Raw genomic sequence first — 18,878 nt, forward strand, 5'->3', positions numbered from 1 at the left:
GATGGCACCCAACTGTGGCAGCAATATTTTAGCAAATAAATGAGAATCTAATACATTAACATCCAATCAGCTTTCTACTAATACAATCATCTCCTCTCACACAAAAAAGTGCAGATTAATTTTCTTAATGCCACTATGGCCTAATCTCAGTTTCAAAGGGATAGCCTCAGTTCCCTCAAGCATTCATGTTTGTTGGTGTATTAGTGGGAGGAATAGGTGTGTGTAACATTCATGTTTGATTAAAGTTTAAAACTGAGATTTGCAGTGTTTTCATCTATTGTAATACTGTGGTTGACGACTAACATGTCAATAAATCGGGAGGCAACAGGCACAGCCCCGTCCATGAACGATACTAGATTCTGCTAGTCGATGACAAAGAGTTAGTAAAATTCTAGATGTCAGTCGTAACCACAGGAGTGACTCCGTGAACGAGCAATGTCGGACCAAGGTTTCGACTCAACAGGTCCACCTGATGCAGGTAGGCACGGTAACGGCTTCTATCAGCTGGGGGGTGTGGCAAATACAAGAAACGCACAGCTGGCTGAGGGACACCATGACGGCAAATCATATCATTGACGGCACAGATGTACTCATCTGTAAGTTGAGAGGCATTATTGGGATATGTCTGGTTACAGTCTTCTCTCTCATCTTCCTCATTCTGTTCAGCCCTTTCTCTTTGCCTCTGCCAGTGTAGCGCCACCACCTCATCCCAAGCCACCATCTGCACCTGAGCTGAGATCCTTAGATCCCTAAGCATACCCTGGAGCTTTGCTTCCTCCTTTTCTTGCAGACTGTAGCCAGCCTCCATGCACAAGAAGAGTCGGAGTCTCGCCTGGTTCCAGGCACGGGAATCGTGAAGCACACAAGCCAGCTGGAGAAGAAACAATGAGCAGATGCCAACATAACTATGGCTGTCTGGCTGAAGAAGATTCATAGGCCACACATCAATGAATGGCCCGGCCACACCTCTGATCTTTCTTCCTGACCCTAAGACTCTGTCCCGGTTGAACTGGTCGAAACACCGAGCCAGAGTCACATTCTTTCCCATTTTTACAGCATCAGCAATCACAGAGACGTATTCCTCTTCCTGGAGGTCTTTGGGGTCCTCAGCACCTCGCAGACTGGGAAAGAAGGGAGAGCGTTGCTCTCCAGGGACTTTGGTTGGACAGACCGTATCAAAGCTATGGCCTGTAGACAGGAGAATATGACCTTGGAGGTGGTCATGAGGAGTGCAGTCATCATAGAAACCCAAGACAAGGGTGTTGGGCCTCATTCCACCTAGAATCAAAGACTTGTATCAACTGTGCTTTGAATAAGAAAAATATGAATGATAAAATGATGTATTATATTGGAAATGCTGCCATAACTACTGCTCAGTGACAGACAGGACCTAATCCTACAACAGTAAAGGTAAAGCCACCTACCAAAGCCTGAGATGAAAAGCAAATTCTGAACGCCGTGTCGGACGGAGTCAGCCAGGGTCAGGTTGACAAACGCTTTGATTTTCAAATGATCCACTAAACAGAGCCAGGAGTCATATCGACTCTGCAAAGGATCAGAGGGCAGCTCATCTGCACACACACAGAGGCACACACAATATAACAAGAATCAGACTTTCATAGGGAAAACAAGCAAACTTCTGTTTTAACACTTTTCCCTCTCACTGTGAAATCTCGTTAACGTTAGGATTCATTAAAACTGATTTACACTCAGAAATAACAGCTCTTTTCATCAAAGACTATCACTGAGGTACAAATATCTCCCTCTAAGACCTAAAGTACTCAATAATCCACTAGATCGGGCTCCAGCGTACACATTTCTTACCCAGCAAGCCCAGCTTTATGTGTCCAAGCACATAGAGGCCGCTCTTCTTCAGATCATTAATGAAAGTCATGAGGCCTGTACAGCTGCGAGGGTTTGCAACCATCAGAAGCACCTGGGGCCTCCAGAACTTAACATGGTCCTTTCGCACATCCAACATCAACAAGTACTTACGCACCTTGGTAATTACAGAAAATAGTAAATAATGATTAAATATAAGTGATTCATGCATATTTATGTCACATTTGTGATTCATGTGAGTGAAAAACACTTTATGCACCTGGTGGAAGATGAGGGCCTGGCTGATGTAGCCCCAGTTGCTGATGGGCCCCAGGTAGTGGATAAGCATCAAGAGCACCAGCATAAAGGCTATGCTGGCAAATGCATAAATTGCATTGATCAAAAATATCATGACCAGGCAGCCGAGGATGCCCACAGTGCAGGTGTGCCATGTAAAGAAACGGAACGAGGGTCTAAATATAAAACAAGAAATAAACAAAAATGAAAGAACATGTATGAAAATGTTCCATTTTGGTTTTACCTGTGCAAATAAAATCTAAAGCAGAAAGGTAAGCCACTGCCTTATGCTGCACTGTACCTGAAGTTTGGTGCAGAAGCCCATTCAAGAGCCAAACAGGCCAGGTTCACAGCAGCATACACCAACAAGAAGAAGATGGTTACAATACCAGCAATGGTGTTCAATTTACCTGCAAATAGCACCATCTAGTGGAGGCGATTGGAAAAAACAGGTTTTAGTGAAAATTAAGAGTGGCTTTAGTAGAAAATCTCAAACTGATATGCCATTGAGACCAAAAATTCTTCTGTTTTAGTCCAGAAAAATATCCAGTCAAATGATACCAAGTGAACAGGCTTTGACATGCACCATTAAAATGCAACAGAACAATGTTTGCAACAATAAAACTCACCATACGTCAACTATGATAGCTTTGAACCCCCGGCTGCCTCGACACCACAAATTTAAACAGCTACACTGTATCTGAATTTACAGGATAAAATTTAAAATACAAAAATCCTTTCACTCGAGCTAATGAGCTGAAGTTAAGCAGCATGGTACTGTAAGAATTCACTTATTAGTTTGACAACATTCAGCTCCGTCTCCCTGCCAGAACCTTTCAAGCTGTGAGTCCTCTTCACTCGACAAATGAGCGAAAATCTGAAGCTGAGCACAATGATGCTCAAAGTCTTTTTGCATCGCTGAGCAGCGGCTGAAGAATGAGCAAAGTTAAATGAGCTATCAGTTTGTCTGCTCTTGATTTTTCCTTCCTCTGTTCCAGCTTTCATTTACAATCAACTGCAGACAGCACTGCACCTTTAGCAAACAGTGTATGACGTCAGTGCTGATGCAGCATCACTACACACATCCTAATTTATTTTTCCCCACCTGTATTAGAAACAGAAGACAGGGTGGAAGTGGAAAGATTTTCTTTTATTTTTTAAATTACTTTTCTTAATATGCTATTACTGACTTTTTCACTAGTTTCCTCAAATTTTAATTCAGGGTCCATAATTCAGACCAAGAGAACAAGATCCCTTCAAAATGTGACTTGGACACTTTAAGTCTGGTTAACCTTTGAATCTGAGCCTTCTGCACTTTGGCAAAGCTACAAGAAGCTCGCCAAGCTTCGCCTAGTCACAGTTGCCACTGTAAACATGTTCATGCATTTGAGGGCGTCTACGGTTTGATGGCAGAGCCATACTTGGCAAATGGGCAATAAGCTGGTCCACTGATGTGCATGACATTGGTCTTAAAAGTGTTAAGGTACAGACTGAGTAGCACTTTTGGGTCTGTGCAGAAATTATTTTGCAACTTCAATCGTGTCTTCAAGAAGGCAGATGTTATCTGCAAAATCGAGGTTCTGAAGGATAACAGCTGCATGCTGGGAACCTTCTCTTAGTGGGGCCATCAGTACTGCAAAGCGTGTCGAGTGTAATGATATAACTTTAAAGGTGCAAGTGACTGTCGGGGGGAAACTGTACTCCAGCAGGGTCTTCAACAATATATTACAACTGATCTTCAAGGCAATAAAGCATGACTTTGTTAAGAGATGTATTCTAAAACACTTCTTTAGCTGAGAATCAGAGAGGAGAAACACACAGTTTTACTTGTTGCTTAGCAAGGGCAGCTCTGAGCTCTCGCACGAGAGTGAGGGCTCAGGGACTCGCACTCTGAGACTGCCCTGGTCTTTATTTCATACATCAGTGGGTGTTTATTCCTTACATTGGAATGTGGAGGTGTGTGTGTGTGTGTGTGTGTGTGTGTGTGTGTGTGTGTGTGTGTGTGTGTGTGTGTGTGTGTGTGTGTGTGACCCCATAAACGACTTCCCTAAACCTGCTGGTCTGGAAAATCCAACAGTTCATCTAAATGTAAAAAAGGCACTTAGACTAAAACTGACATAGCTACGTTTAGGCACGACCTTTCCCATGCTCCCAGGATGTGGGTGTGAATGCCAGAGCACTCTGGAATGCACACAAAGCCTTTGCAGACTATTAAGGATCGCATATCCTATCACTACTATATGTAAACTTATATTATTAAAAGATTATACTGACTACTAAGTACAATTTTCTATTGACAGACTTCCTTACAGGGGCCGTGGCCTCTTCCAGGACTCTGCGTTGTCAGAATATGGGCCAATGTTGATCATACTGATGTACTAGTTTGAGCAGAAGGTGGTTGTAAGAAAGGGTGATGGCAACTGCAGTCTTCAAGAAGGGTGAGGTTTCCTCTTGTTAGTACACGGACTATACCTGACAGACCTCAACATCAGTGGAGAGAAGTTTTAGAAAGCAGTATTTTCCAAGTGTTGGGTCTTCCTGCACCTTTATATGAAAATTTCTTCAGTTTTCTTGCCAGAGAGCTCAAAAACTAGTTTTCAAAGTGATGAACAGGCTGCAAGACAGGCTGCCGTCTGTGGTGATGTGAATGAACTCTGCAGTGTTTTCAGTTAGTAGTTAACGAGCATGTCCTACGAAGAGGTTATTAGCCACATCTGCCACCCAGCAGTCTTTTCGTGCCATCCTAAATGTTTCCAGGAGGAGCCCCATCACCTACAGGAACCTACTGAAGATCTTGAGTGTCACCCGCAATCACTGACTACCTCATGATGGCCATGTGATGCTTTAACATGTGACAACTGGGGCTGCCTCGCTGTGGGACACAGATGTTAAGAGGTATTGTGGCGGACCATCTCTGACGCAAGAAACTGATTGAAGAGGACGTTAGACTGCAGAAAGAAAACCTGTGTGTCATGCTGAACTGAGGTGTTTGGAAGGACTTCATAGTATAACCAAGAAGAATTGGAGGATGATGTGTCTGCCCTTTACCATTCATCTATTTTCATCAGGTATTTTGAATTGGTTGCTGTATCCTAGATTACTGGGTATGTGTAAACAATCAGTGTAAGATGGCTCAGCCTATAAGCTAATGAGATATCTGCTTTCAAGGCGAGACTGTCTAAACTTCAAACACAGAGGAAAATGCAAACATATGATGTGATACTGATATCCTACCTGCACAAGCAACCAAGAGACAAGCACTGAGACCCAGGGGTTTCCACTTTGAGAGGTTTTCCTTGCCGGAGCCAGAACACCGCCTGCAGAGATTTAGACAACTAACAAAAGCAAAGTCTCTCTGTTTCGCTCATCGTCCCAAATCCAATAAATAACTGAGTCACACGAGGACTTTTTTTCCTTTTGAGAAAGTCAACACCGCGTGCCATCTGTTGTCAAACGAAGCTTTCCAGATTAACATGTCTCCACTTGGAAAATGACACATGATGAAATTAATAACAAGTGACAATTTCTCACATTTGAGATGGAGACCCAGCTCAGCAGATGGCTGAATATTAAAATGTCGACTCAGCTACAGAAGACCAGATGAATTGGATATGCTTTTATATAATCCAGATCAACACTTCACAGCCTGATCATTAGTAATTAACTCCTTTTTATTACAGGAAAGGTTAGCATCCACATCTGATGGCTTCTTATAGGAAATTGTTAATGTTAGAGACAAGAAATCCAAATTACAATCATCAGGCAGCAAAACGCATGCTCAAGAATCTCACCAAACAGGTCGTCTTTGGACAGGGCGTACAGCACCCTGGAGGCTCCAATAAGGTTACTCATTGCTGCAGACAGGGCCGAGGAGTAAATGCCAACTGTGACCATGGGTGGCAATATATTAATGTCCCCCAGGAAGCTGTAGTCTCTTTGGAGAAGATAACTAGGAGAAATTGGGAAAATATGACATGTGAAACTAGTTGTAAAGTCTAAAAAGTTTATTAAATTTTAATTATATAGTTCTAATTCACAACAACAGTTACCCCAAGGTGCTTTATATTGTAAGGTAAGGATGCTATAACATTAGAAAGAAACAATCAGACGACCTCCTGTGAGCAAGCACTTAGTGACAGTGGGAAGGAAAAAATTTTTTTTTGTAAAACAGACAGTTTTGTTTTCACAGATCCGACTCTGAAAGCAGTGACTGTCAACATCTTAAACAAGAGTAGTTGTTTATACTTGTTTCAGAGTATCTGTGTGTGTTGTGTGTCTAACCGGTCACAGGACCATGCCGCCAGCAGACTCAGCACATTATATGTGATGAAAGTTGTAAAAACAGCAGCAAGACTTCCTCTCGGGATGGAATAGCCAGGGTTTTTCAGATCACCTGAAGGAGGAAAAATAAATCAGCATCCATGTTGAACACATTTAAACATAGAAACATTAAGGTTTGGCCAAACTCAGACCTTTCCCACATTATACACGGCGTGCCGAATCTGCGCCTGGATCCAAGAAAAACCTGCAGTTCTAGAGATGCGTTAGTCAACCCATTATTTTGCTCTGCAAGCAGACGATTACCTACAGCTTAATACGTACACTCTCACAGCATATTTTTCCATTTTTCCTTTCAGGCTGTCAACAGTTGCTGGTCAATACAGTGCTGTGAAAAAGTATTTTTCCCCTCACTGATTTCCTTGCATGCGAGTCACATTCGCATGTTTTATTTCAAACAGAATTTAACAATAGACAAAAATAACCAGAGTAAATACAAAATGCAGTTTAAATTATTTCCTTTATTAAGAGAAAAAAATGCTATACCACATAGACCCATGCAGATTTGATGAATAACTTAATTTGATGATCTGTGTGACAAAACGAAAAAAATAAATTTGGGAGGAAAATACTTCTACACACCACAGCAGCTAAAAAAAAAAAAAAAAAAAAAAAAAGTGGTAAATTTTAAAAACCAAATGATTAATATCAAATAAAGTACAATAACTACAGGCTTTTACTCTCTGGCCTATGGATCCTCTGACAGGACTTTCTTTTATGGCTTTTGCGAGAATTATAGCACTCAGCATGTTAAACTTGTTGTTTTCATCATTCCTGAAGGGACATACAGCTAGAGAAAGCCACCACTGCTTTCCCTCATCTTTTTTTAATGAAGTTTTACCTGACATGTTGGACCCTGCCATGATTCCAGTGCAGCCGTTGAACATGACCGCAAACACTCTGGTAAAACTCATCATGGCACCAGTGGTGTAGTCCACCGTGTAGGCGGCTAGAGGGAGTAACAGGAGGCTCGACTGTGTCATTTATACAAACAAAAAGGATGTTTGAATGTAAATGTCAGCATTTTTTACTAATTCAAAGCGTTATTGGAAAACTGGATCTGTAATTGCATTTTTCTGTCTCCTTACAAAGCAAAAACTAAATAAAAGCCAATCAACACATCTGATGACGTGTCCAATGCTTACAGAACAGGTTTCCCTCCAGCGTGTGCAGCCTGAAGCCTGTATAATTGGCAGTGCTCATGCTGGTGGTGTTCACTGCAGACGTGTGTGACAGAGTCACCACGGTGGGCCCCACAATGAAGAAACTAATGAAGATCGAAGCCAGGACCGTCATGACTACGATGAAGATAATGAAGGTGGCTTTTGCATAGATGTGGGCTCCCACCTGTAATCATAAGCTGGTAAAGTTACTCCACTTAAATATCTATACATTGTTTCTATGCATGAATCAAAAATTCAGATATAAATATTAAAAGAAAAGTATAGCTTAAAAAATAAATTTGGAACAGTAATAATTGTTGATTTAAAACATTCAAATTCCTCAGTTCTTTATTTGTTTAGCTCTCATACAATACAGTAAATATCTCAATAATCTTAGAATATATCTAAAAGAAGGGCAATGAAAAACTCCAATCTCACCAGACACACAAGGAAACACAGGAAAAGCAGGGCGGTGCCATAAAGCAGAGACCACCAGTATCCTGATGGCAGCATGTGATGGTGACCTGCAGCAGCTGCAGCCCCCTCTGAGTGACAGTAAAACAGAGTTAGTGCATAAACAAGCCAAAACATCTACATGTCCCATCTTGTCCCAATAGACTTCACCTTCTGGGACCCCGAAGGTAGATGTAATAGCCTCGACCAAACCCAAAATGTAGAGAGCACTACTGCAAATGTTGGCAAAGAAAAACATGATCCCAATGCTGCCACCAAACTCTGGACCCAGGGCTCGGCTGATCATGTCTGGTGGTCCAAGTTGAGGAATTTCTGACTTGAGGGTGGCAGTGGAATAATTAGTTTTCCCCTGGGGGGTCTTAAAGGACTGAAATGACCTAAAGTGTTCAAGTGTCATGAACATGGATGAATGCTCTAAATTAGAATGAAAGTTTCTTCAATGCTTCACTTCTAATCTCCTAAGAAAGAATACAGTGGACCATCATTACAAGAAAAGAGAAAGAGCTAATGGTCTACGACTGCTGGAACTGATCATGTTAATAAAGATGTATTTTTTATTGCATCTCAGGACTTATTTAAATAGTCTTCGATTGTCCAGTTTTAGTGAGGCTGTGCAAATTGTTGCCGCTTTCTGATCTTGCGTTCTTTTTGTCCTCCGTAAACCTTCGAGATGGTTGTGTTAAAAAAAATAAAAATAAAAGAATCCCAGCAGCAGGTTTTGAATACTCAGACCAGCCTGTCTGCCACCAACACACATGCAACATTCAAACTCACTTAAATCTATTTTGTTACCCATACTGATGCTCGCTTTAAACTTCAGCAGGTTGTCTGAACCATGTTAAGTTACTGCCAAGTAATTGGCAGGACAGTTATTTGCTGTCGTAAGCAGTTCAACAGGTGTACCTAATAAAGAGGCTACTAAGAATATAAAGTTTGAAACAATATTTAAAGGTAAGCCATTGCATCGCTTAAAACCTAATTTATCAATTATTGGCAGGCTTTAGGATTATCATGTATTATTTAATTTTGAAAGCATCTGTGACCAAAATGGGAAGGACTTACAAGGGATCATTTCTTCATTTAGAATAAAAAAAAAAAAAAAAAAAACATGAGTGGGCCAGTAGGAGAGCAGCAAAGCTCAAAGGAATAATACTGATTTACTTTTGACACTGGTGTCTTTTTTTATTTGAATTTTAACCATCTTTTATCTAGCCTGCATGAAAGTACACATGGACCAAAGCTAAGACACGCTTTAAAAGGTGCACAACTCAAGACAACTTGCTGCCATCACACAATTAAGCAGCCTAGTGTGGCTGCATTCTCTTAGCTATCTTTTCCTGAATTTGAATGACATCTCTTTCACGTCTTCCCTTACATAACCTCAAGACATTTTCAATCACAGTCAAGAGAAGACCTTTGACTGCAGCCAGATTCTAAAATATAAAATGCCAAACACTTGGTCTCAATACTTCCCCTTTAAGAGGCAGCTAAAGACCTGAAAAGAAACAAAGGAGATGCCTGTGCAGCTAGAGGATATACAGCAATAAAGCAAATCAGAGGGAAAAAATAAGTGTGTTAATGAATTCATAAACAAGGTGTGATTTGAAAGGCCACTTCCCTTTCTAAGCAATAAAAGGATACAGTAGGCACCTCCAGCATCTAGAGCTCCATTGGTGGAGATTGCACAGATGGAGAGCACAGTCATTGTGATGATGAAGTAGGCCACCAGGAACATGGCAATAGAATGGTACAGCCCTGCTTGGCCCACAACAAATCCTGTAATAAGCAAGTAACAGCACATCTTTCACTGAACATCCTTTTTTTTTTAAATCACTTTAAACCTTTGAGCATCACATTTAAAAAAAATAATAATAAAAATGATTGAAACAAGTTTAAAATCTATCAGACGAGAAATATCAAACATTTGCTGCAGTTTGAATACTCACAGCTTGCAGTAGTAACTTCTCCAAACTCAGCGCCCTGATTCATAAGTACGGGTTGGACTGTTTTACAGGCTGACGTGATAACTATCAGAGCCTGACTACACAGCTTCAGTATCAGTCTATTTTCTAACATGTAAGCAGAATTTTCCTCAAACAGTGAGCGTGCAGTGCAGAGTGGAGGCCCGAAGTCTACTCAGATTCAACAGATCTTTGAATAGCGAGCCATAATCACTTCAGCTGCATTTGTGTCACTGGGACTAGATTACCGTATTTCCCGATTTACCTTTTTTTACGCATCCAAATAATACAAAACGCTGCAGCCAGACTTCTAATATGTTTCAGTAAGCAAGCCCAGATTATTCCTGTGTTACTTTCCACCTACTTCCACTTGATTTCAGAATTTGAGTTCAAGTAGTCATACTAACCTCAACACCATACAAAGTGCTATGGTCCAGACTCTCAAATTCTTGCTTTTTGCAGGATTTGCTAACAAGCTCTGAATTTAGTAGTTAGGGGGACTGGGAATAGTCTCCCACTCCAGCTACGTTTAGGTGACTGTGTTTAACCTCTCTGTTTTTAGGATCTGCTTTTTACCTGTGTTTTTGTTTTTAAAATATGGTTGTGTTATTTATTGTCATTTTTGATTATTTACTACGATTTTTCTTTTTGTATCTTATTTTGTTGAACAGCACTTTATGACTATATGTCTGTGGAAAGCATTTAATAAATGTAATCACTGAAAGTGCTTAACCAACTTAGTAGACAACCCAGTGTAAGGTTTATGCCACAGCTGCCCCACATTAACAATATTGGTAATGACCAAAATCAGCTTTTACATTTCTGTAATGGTTAATCCACCAGTTTACACAAGCGATTTAATGGAAATATTTTAAACACTAAAATTAAATAATTATTGTTCTCCATGAAGTTTCAAATTACCTTTAGAAAGTAGAAAATAGTAAAGCACTTTAAACAAAAAATTAAGTTGCCAAATTACAGTTATTTTCTTGCATTATTGAAAGACAGAAAAAACAGAAAAAAATAGTTTGCGGTCAAATGTTATGTTCAATTGATTTCCTATTCAGTCATTTTTTGTTTCGAACAAGTTTTTTCAAACAGTTCAAAAACATTTGTGTTTTCTTGTTTTGTATAAAAGGTGTATCATATATCATAATAACACACACGGGTCTTCAGACAGCTGCTTTAAAAAAAAGGTCCAGGCATTTGTAAAAGCAGATGAATGAGCAAGGAAGGGTATGACCATTAGCACAAGGTTAAGTTTAATCAGCCCACATCTCCCCTGAATATCCATTAAAAACACCATCTAGATGATTAGTTGGATGACCTATAAAATCTTGAGGCCCAGGCTATTTTAGTGAAATGCCTCAGGTTTAAACCCCTAGAGGCGTTTGGTATTTTATAAAGTTGTTTCATAAAACAACTTTATGGGAGTTTTTTGTTTTATAAAGTTTCTAAAGGAGAACAAGCCGAGAACCAAACCAAATCAATTCCCTAGTTTGCACCTGTGGATCCTCACAGAGGGCCATAGCACAGGTGAGGCGTTGATGTCCAGAGAAAAATGAGGAAATAAGAGTTAACCGGTGATATTACTGAACTAATCGTCAGTATCAAGTTAAACTCATTTTTAATTGTCCATAACTGATGGAAAAAAAATGGGTGTGGGGAGTAAAATATCTCCATATTCTGGAGTCGGACATGAAAGATTGAAAACCACTTATTTGGCTACAAATAATCCACTGAACACGTGTCAGGACTCATTTTTGTTGAGGTAGAGACTTTATTTTTCAGTCTTTTTAAGATCTCCTGCTGATACTCACCAATCCGCAAGAACACAACAACGCTGAACATGGACAGTAAAGTTGGAATGACGACTCCAAACAGCACCCCGAGCTTCTGAGGCGCCCTATCCTTGGATCGTCCGGGGTGTACCCCTCCTCCGACCCCGGTGCGTTTAGATCCATCAGACGGCTCGCCGCTAGTGGTCAGTCGGTAGTGTAATAAAGGCGTTTTTTCTGACATCGTAGATTATCAATAATAAAGGTAAGTGCAACTTTATTTAAATAAAAGACCAGTTCTATATTGTTGTTATGGTGAAACGTGCCATCCACGTCGAGAGCCGCCATTTACCTCCACGCCTCACCTGCACGAGCCCTTCACCTTGGGCAGGTAATTTGCTAATTGGAGACAAAAATGACGTTGCTTCCTGCAAAGGCTCGTCCAATAATGTCCAGTCTCGTCTCCTTATAATTAGCTTCTTTTTTGTTTTTATTAGACAACAATCAATTAAAATAAATTAAATGATTAGTAAAAAACAAAAAACAGTCTTTCTGTGTTTCGTCTATATTATAAAAGTCCTGTATCACAATTATTTTGAATAATGTATCTTTAAATGCAAAATATATGAATTCTATCGAGAAATTTTCCAACAATACGGAGATTTCTTGTACTAGAAAAGCAAATAATAATCATATTAATAATAATAATGCTGATAATAATAGCAGCATACTTCTTTAGCAATGCTCTTATTCAAAGGGTAAACAAGATAAGATTTAAAAGTGCAAAGAGAAAAACACATTTGCTTTCTCCTAAAAAGATATTGCAGTATTAGCAGGGCTGAAGAGCAACAAATATGTTGGAATAAGTCTCATTCTGTTTACATTATTAAGCTGAAAAACATCTGGAACCAGGATTTAGATAATACAGATGTTGTCTGAAGGCATCATAAAAACGCTACATGGCAGATTTTAGCCTGTTGTAGGACCTACAGGCTTACAGTCGTATTTAAAGCATCTCCACTGTCCTGCAGAATGATACAAAGATAAAACTAAAACAAACAAACATAAAACGCCTCAATATCATACATTCATTTTTCTTATATTCATATTACCCTGGCTTTGCTTTATCTTAATGACCGACAGATAGTGAAGTATTCACTCTCTTCTGGCTATAAAAAACAGAACATCCATAACAGTCTTCTGCGAAAAGGTGACGGAAAAAAATGTAGATCAATCCAGTTTTTGCTTTGATGGACCTCCTTCGTGAGCGACCCCCAGCTGCAGTAGTGAAAAGCTGCTCCGGTGTCACCGGGAATTGGTGCACTTGTGCTCCAGGCCAACCATGAACCACTCCAGCTTGGCTGAGATCAGCAGGTTGTAACTCATCAGGACTGTTCTCAGACTCTGAGTGCTTCGAGGAACACAAGACAGCGATGGAGTCACCACTGCCCCCTGGTGGTTGAAATAGGAAACACAGCAATGATGTGTAGTTTTTAAAATGGAAATAGGGAAGAGCATGAAGCCTGTGAAAATGTTCGGAGTCACCTGGAAATGAGATTGTTGTTGAACTGGGCTATTATTGACAGTAGGTGGTTTAATGACTGTCATTAATGAGCCTCTGTGTGTTTTAATACCACATTCTATATTACCGAATATTATAGTTAAAAAGATCTTTTATTTCCTATTTGATGACTATTTTTGTATTGTAGTAGCACAGCTGATTTTTTCCCCTGCTGTTTAATTAAACTTTAATTTAGTTAGTTCATTATCTGGAGCATCCATCTTTTTTATGGATGATTATAATTGTAAAATGGACCAAAAGTGTTTACCACTCGCTTTATAGAAAAGCACAAACTGACTCTAAACAGCATAAAAATGAAAATTAGATTAGATTAGCATCCAGATAATGGTCTTGGAGGCAGAGCTGTAAATTAAAAAATAACACCCAACTAAGACTGTCCACTAAAAGGTAAAGACGGGCTCACAAATACGATGATAAAATGGGAGATTTGTACAGGATCAAAGGAATCTTTAATAAGGAAGGCTATCAGTCCTATCGGTCCTCTGGATGCTGCATAGTTGGAGCCAGGTTGCTCCTATGACAGGACCGAGCACTAGATCCAAACTATTTAAAGAAGAAGCAGGTAGCAAGTATCCTGATTGAGCGGGCAGCACACTTGTGAGAAGCACTTTATGAGGCTTGAACACGCTGAAAATTGAAAATACTAGCAGTGCTACTCCTCAGCCTGCTAGCACTTATGATATAAATTGGAAAAATCGCAGATGATTTTCAGGAAAGTTGAACGACTGACTTTGACCTTGAGGTCAATGTCACTGGGATTCAGACTACTTGGAGATTTCTAGCAGATACACCAATCTCGAAATCCTACGTTGCCTCATTCATGAGTTATCGCATTCACAACCTTGGGTTACCACACTGCCAGCCTAGCAGGGTGACGACAATACACTGTCAGCCTTTTACATCTAACAAGAAGACTGTCAAAGGTTTGACATGCTTTGTCGTTTCTTTGACATAAACAAAGCAAAATGTTATTATTATTTCAACTAAAAATAATTATTTCTATATTTGTTAGTGCTGTACTAAATTTTTTATTCACTTTACACCTGATTGGATGATTAAAAATATGAGATTCATGTCAAATATAATTTCTTTTTGGGTGAACAGCAAACCTGTGCTCACGCACATTGAGCTTAAGTTTGTGGTCTTGCCCTTATGACTTCTGAGAACAACTTTCTCACTAACAAAGTATGCGCTGTTATCTTCTTCATGTCCTGAGGAAGGAAAGCTCGGGTCACACAGCATAACATCATCGCTTCCAGTGCACGGAGATTCCAGAAAGACTCACAGACTTACGAGAAACCAGGATATTTCCACGCCAGAGGAAGCTGATAATGCCTCTGTATCACATGCACACCAGTGGTAGAGAACCCCGTTACATGTGTTCCCTCACGATGTGCGAACTTGTATCAACACAACACGTGTCGTAATGTGTCTGATGTGCTTGAGTGACAGAGACACTCAGTCAGCTTTTGGATTTGCAGGTGAGAAGACATGCAGACTTTAGTTTGACAGTGAAAGCTTCTAAGGAGCTGAAATTCTACGTTACCTAAAGAAAATATCTGAATCCAAGACATTCAGAAATTTTGTGGCCAAATTTACAGCTAGTCTACCATTTGCACTTACACTGAACGGCAAATCGGTGCTTACTGGGAGTGCTTATGAGCTTGTTTGCATGCAACTTGTCACTGTGAGTGCGTCTTACGCTCAGCTGAAGGCGGGTGAGGATGAGCAGGTAGTTGTTGATGTTGTTCTCCAGTCTCTGCAGCAGCAAAGCGCCACATCCTGCCGGTCTGAGGCTCCTTTCAGACTTCACACCCTCGACAAGAAGCCTTAAAGATGCAACTATCTCTCCTCTCTTCTCCTGCTCCTGCAGTTACATGCACATTCAGAAAAGGGAGGAGAGGTAATAAAATGTTTGGCAGCACTTCATAATAAAGCCCATGACTTATGGTGCAATTTTCGATCGTTTTACGTGTAATTTTTCTTGATTTAGGGAGTAATTTTCAGTACCTAAAAATACTTAGAACAAAAAGGTTTTAAAGGAAAGAATAAACGAATTATACTTTAAGTATTTTGCTTAATGTGAACCTTTTGTGTATATCAGCATCCTAATGTTTCCCAAATTACCCAAAGTTGACGATGAACCCTAAATGTCTATTAGTAATGTAAGAAGGGGAGGTTAAGATATTACATAATGCAGCCCACAGCCTTAATGAGGAAGCAGTGTTTGTCTTTTCCTCTAAAATAGCCCAAAGGTATCTTTCTCCATATTATATTGACAGTGTAATCTGGGCCTGCTTTATAATAACCCAAAATGTGTTCACTGCTAAATGCTCACAGTGCAATTTGTGCCTTAATTAGTTTAAATCCTCCAATTTGATACCAAGTTGTTCTGTTGTGCCTATTGTGCTGAACATTACACCCTAAATTCAGACAAAACACACTGTGAATACTGGGAAATTACACCATAAGCTGTGGGCTGTTGTACAAAGTGCTACCAAATGTTTTACTCAAATCTGCTGCGGTGGAGGATGGATTCATATGTGTGCCAGCATTACCGATTTGTGTTCCCAAGATGCTGCGTGAAGCTCAGTGCAGGGTAGCTGAACCTGTGTGGAGAGGGTTGCCGAGCCATTACAATTACTCTGCAACGGAGGAGACACGGGAGAGACAAGTGACAGAGACAAGACAGACAGGTGGACAGGCTGACTACAGGTAACAACAGACAACAGGCGGATTAGATACAGCATCCAGATGGAGGTTGTGAAACAACCCATTTCTTTAAAATAAATTGATCTTGAAGCCAGAGACGAAGGCAGTGACATTCTTACCAGTGCACTGGACATCTCGGGCACAATATTCAAAGCCTTTCTGGCTGCTCTACTGCACACAAACTCTGTGGACTTGGTCTCACTGTCCCACACTTCAGAGGCTATCATACAGAGCAGCAGAAGTCCTGGATAAGGTCAGAAATACATGCTGAAAGTGAGCCGTCCCAATAAAGTTTGTAATAAAAGACTCATAAGTCAACCTTTTGTACTCACTGCTTAAAGCCATGCCCTGCTTGGCTTCTCCGTATGAGTCCACATTTGTTCCATTAAGAGATGTGCCCAGAAATTGAAAATGTGGAAAATGCCCAGAGTCTGCTGTGGTGTCCTGTTTGTCTTCTCACCACTTGATTTCCCACCTTCTCATTCAGTAGTGGGAAGTGCGAGTGTTATCTAGCCTGAGAGCAGGATGTGCTCCAACTTCTCTGCTGCGCAGCACAACAGAATGTTATAAACTGAAAGTGGCATTTTATTGATATCAGCGAGACTATTTTGCTTCTGAGTTGGCTGTCGTAGTACTCGGGGAACAGCATCGTTGCTGGAAAACAGGTTAATGATCTATCATTGTGAAATAATCCATTGACACAGCTGTCCTGAAAGATATTTACTTTTCGTCCAGGTTAGCGCTGGCCAATAGAAGTCACAGCCAGGGTACATAAACGTCCCCAAACTGTCCTAGGGAGCTAAAGGCGCCAGCAGGTGGGTGTGTGTAAGCACCGTGGGTGTATAACCTGTGTGTGATGACATAATGCATGCGTGACTTAATGTGTTTAGAGAATTTGAGGCGCCCTAAACGCCCAGCAGATTGCAAATGTTTCATTTTTTTTTTTAACAAAAGCTTATAGAAAGACACAGCTTGTAACTTCTAAACAGGCTTGCGGTCTTTGCAGGCAGGACAAGGTGACATCACTGGCAACGTGATTACCCACTCGAGGATCGCTTAATAGCTTGTAAACATGACAGAGAAGGAGAAGTGAACAGTCTGCACCCGGATGCATGCAATCACCCACCGGGTTGCGCTACCTTTTGGGTCGCAGCTGGAGGACGAAGCGGTGAGGCTCCAGTTCAGCTGCCATGTGAGGGTTAAGGTTAAAAGGAGGCGCATTAGCTGTCAACACACATGGACAGGAGACAACGTGGGGAGTGCACCATTCATCCTCATTTTCAGTCACACGCGCTCATCATCCTACCACCTCAGTCTGGACATTGACTGAGCCCCGCTGTCTTCACCTTCCTGCACCCGAGCTATTTTTGCGTGTCATGATTAAGACGCACGACGCTTAATATGGGACCTTAAAGTGTTTGCGCGCGCGTGTGGTGGTGGTGGTGCCACATGCGAGCAGAGAGGGAGAGAGAGAAAGAGAGAGAGAGAGAGAGAGGGATGCAGAGCATGACCGAGCATCAACACTCAGTCTATGTTCTGTTTCCCCCCTCCAAGCTTCCCTCTGTTTCTGCAGTCGATCCCGGCCGCTGTTAATTAAGACGAATGCGCGACGCCGATCCGCATATGATGAGCGGAGCGCCTGGATTTCTGCACACGAGGAGAAAACTGCGGTCTGTAACATTGACGGTACCCGCATTGCATCACGGACACGACACCCGGTACCCCGCTGTCTCCCTCCCACCTCAGCAGGCGCAGATGAGGAGGCTGTAGCATCTTATCATAGAGTTTCTTTGACTTGTGCAGCCGCGCTCTCAGGCGGCCGGCTGCTGTTGCTCATGGTCTCCAGATTCAGCCAACAGCTGGCTGCTCCTCTGTGCGCCGTTCTGGAGGCGCAAAGCCGGTAATTACGCGCGGTGCTGACAACTTTGGCGCGGCGCTGTATGGAATGCGCACCAGCAACAGGCCATTCTCTGGGATCTACTGAGATTTCCCTTCCTGGGAGTAAAGTGCGATTTTCGGGAGTCATCTGCAATCAGATCGCCTCATCGACTGAGTGAGCGCTACAACCTGTGGCTGTGCGCCACTTTATTTCTGTCAAAATCCTGCTAAGGCGCAATGGAAGGACAGAGCTGACGGTTTTGAATACGTAGCCCGGAGAGCAGGGGGGAAAAAGGGAGAGAGGAAGACAGCAGCCCAGGGAAAAAACGTGAGTGCACAGTTGGATTAGTGTCTCTTTTCTGTCTTTTTTTTAAAGTATCAAATGTCACAAAATGTTCCAAAGTTTGCTCATTCCAGGGTCAAGGGCAAATTCTAAATGAAGGTCTAACTGGGCTTTGGTGTATTTGCTGGTGTTCAGGTTTCGTTTTGTCTTTATTTCTTCTCAGTTTTCTTATTCTCTATCAGCTGTATCAGCCAACAGGAATGAAAGACAACTGAGAAACTTGGCACACAAAACTGAAGGGGCACAGGTGGTTGCACATCTTCATGTTGCAGAGGAATGACTCAAGGTGCTTGTGGCAGTGTGGCTGTATCACACATCTATGCCAAATGTTCCATAACAAAACAACTTTGCCAGTGATCCGTATGTATACACCACCTAAACATTCATTTAATTCTAATGACAGGCTTTTTATATAATACGGAAGAGCGTCTTACCTCATGTAGACACCGAGGATCAGTGGGTAAGAAACACATCAATCTGTCTGTGGGTTTTTTTCCCTCCTGTATGCTGGTGCCACACTGGCCTCCGTGC

The 18,878-nt window shown here is 41.3% G+C and overlaps 2 protein-coding genes across 2 annotated transcripts; both read right to left on the minus strand.

The window, feature by feature from the left end:
- LOC146648115 (solute carrier family 12 member 9-like) lies at positions 1–12,108 on the minus strand. Its single transcript, XM_085388705.1, has 14 exons — positions 11,875–12,108; positions 9,735–9,869; positions 8,244–8,381; positions 8,058–8,164; positions 7,602–7,803; positions 7,298–7,405; positions 6,400–6,511; positions 5,910–6,067; positions 5,353–5,435; positions 2,420–2,544; positions 2,102–2,294; positions 1,825–1,999; positions 1,425–1,571; positions 1–1,278 (listed from the first exon to the last, which is right to left on the minus strand). Exons 1-14 carry the CDS (start codon positions 12,074–12,076, stop codon positions 392–394), a joined length of 2,772 nt encoding a protein of 923 aa, XP_085244831.1. The 5' UTR covers positions 12,077–12,108; the 3' UTR covers positions 1–391.
- A 265-nt stretch (positions 12,109–12,373) lies between these two features.
- On the minus strand, positions 12,374–16,571 carry thpo (thrombopoietin). Its single transcript, XM_085390045.1, has 5 exons — positions 16,459–16,571; positions 16,246–16,370; positions 15,973–16,059; positions 15,117–15,281; positions 12,374–13,284 (listed from the first exon to the last, which is right to left on the minus strand). The coding sequence occupies exons 1-5, from the start codon at positions 16,469–16,471 to the stop codon at positions 13,138–13,140; spliced, it is 537 nt and encodes a 178-aa protein (XP_085246171.1). The 5' UTR covers positions 16,472–16,571; the 3' UTR covers positions 12,374–13,137.
- Between the last annotated feature and the right edge of the window lie 2,307 nt (positions 16,572–18,878).

The sequence above is a fragment of the Rhamphochromis longiceps genome, linkage group LG18 (genome assembly GCF_057381845.1).
Source record: "Rhamphochromis longiceps isolate RC_006_pf linkage group LG18, R_longiceps_female_GT1.1, whole genome shotgun sequence".
Classification (NCBI taxonomy): domain Eukaryota; kingdom Metazoa; phylum Chordata; class Actinopteri; order Cichliformes; family Cichlidae; genus Rhamphochromis; species Rhamphochromis longiceps.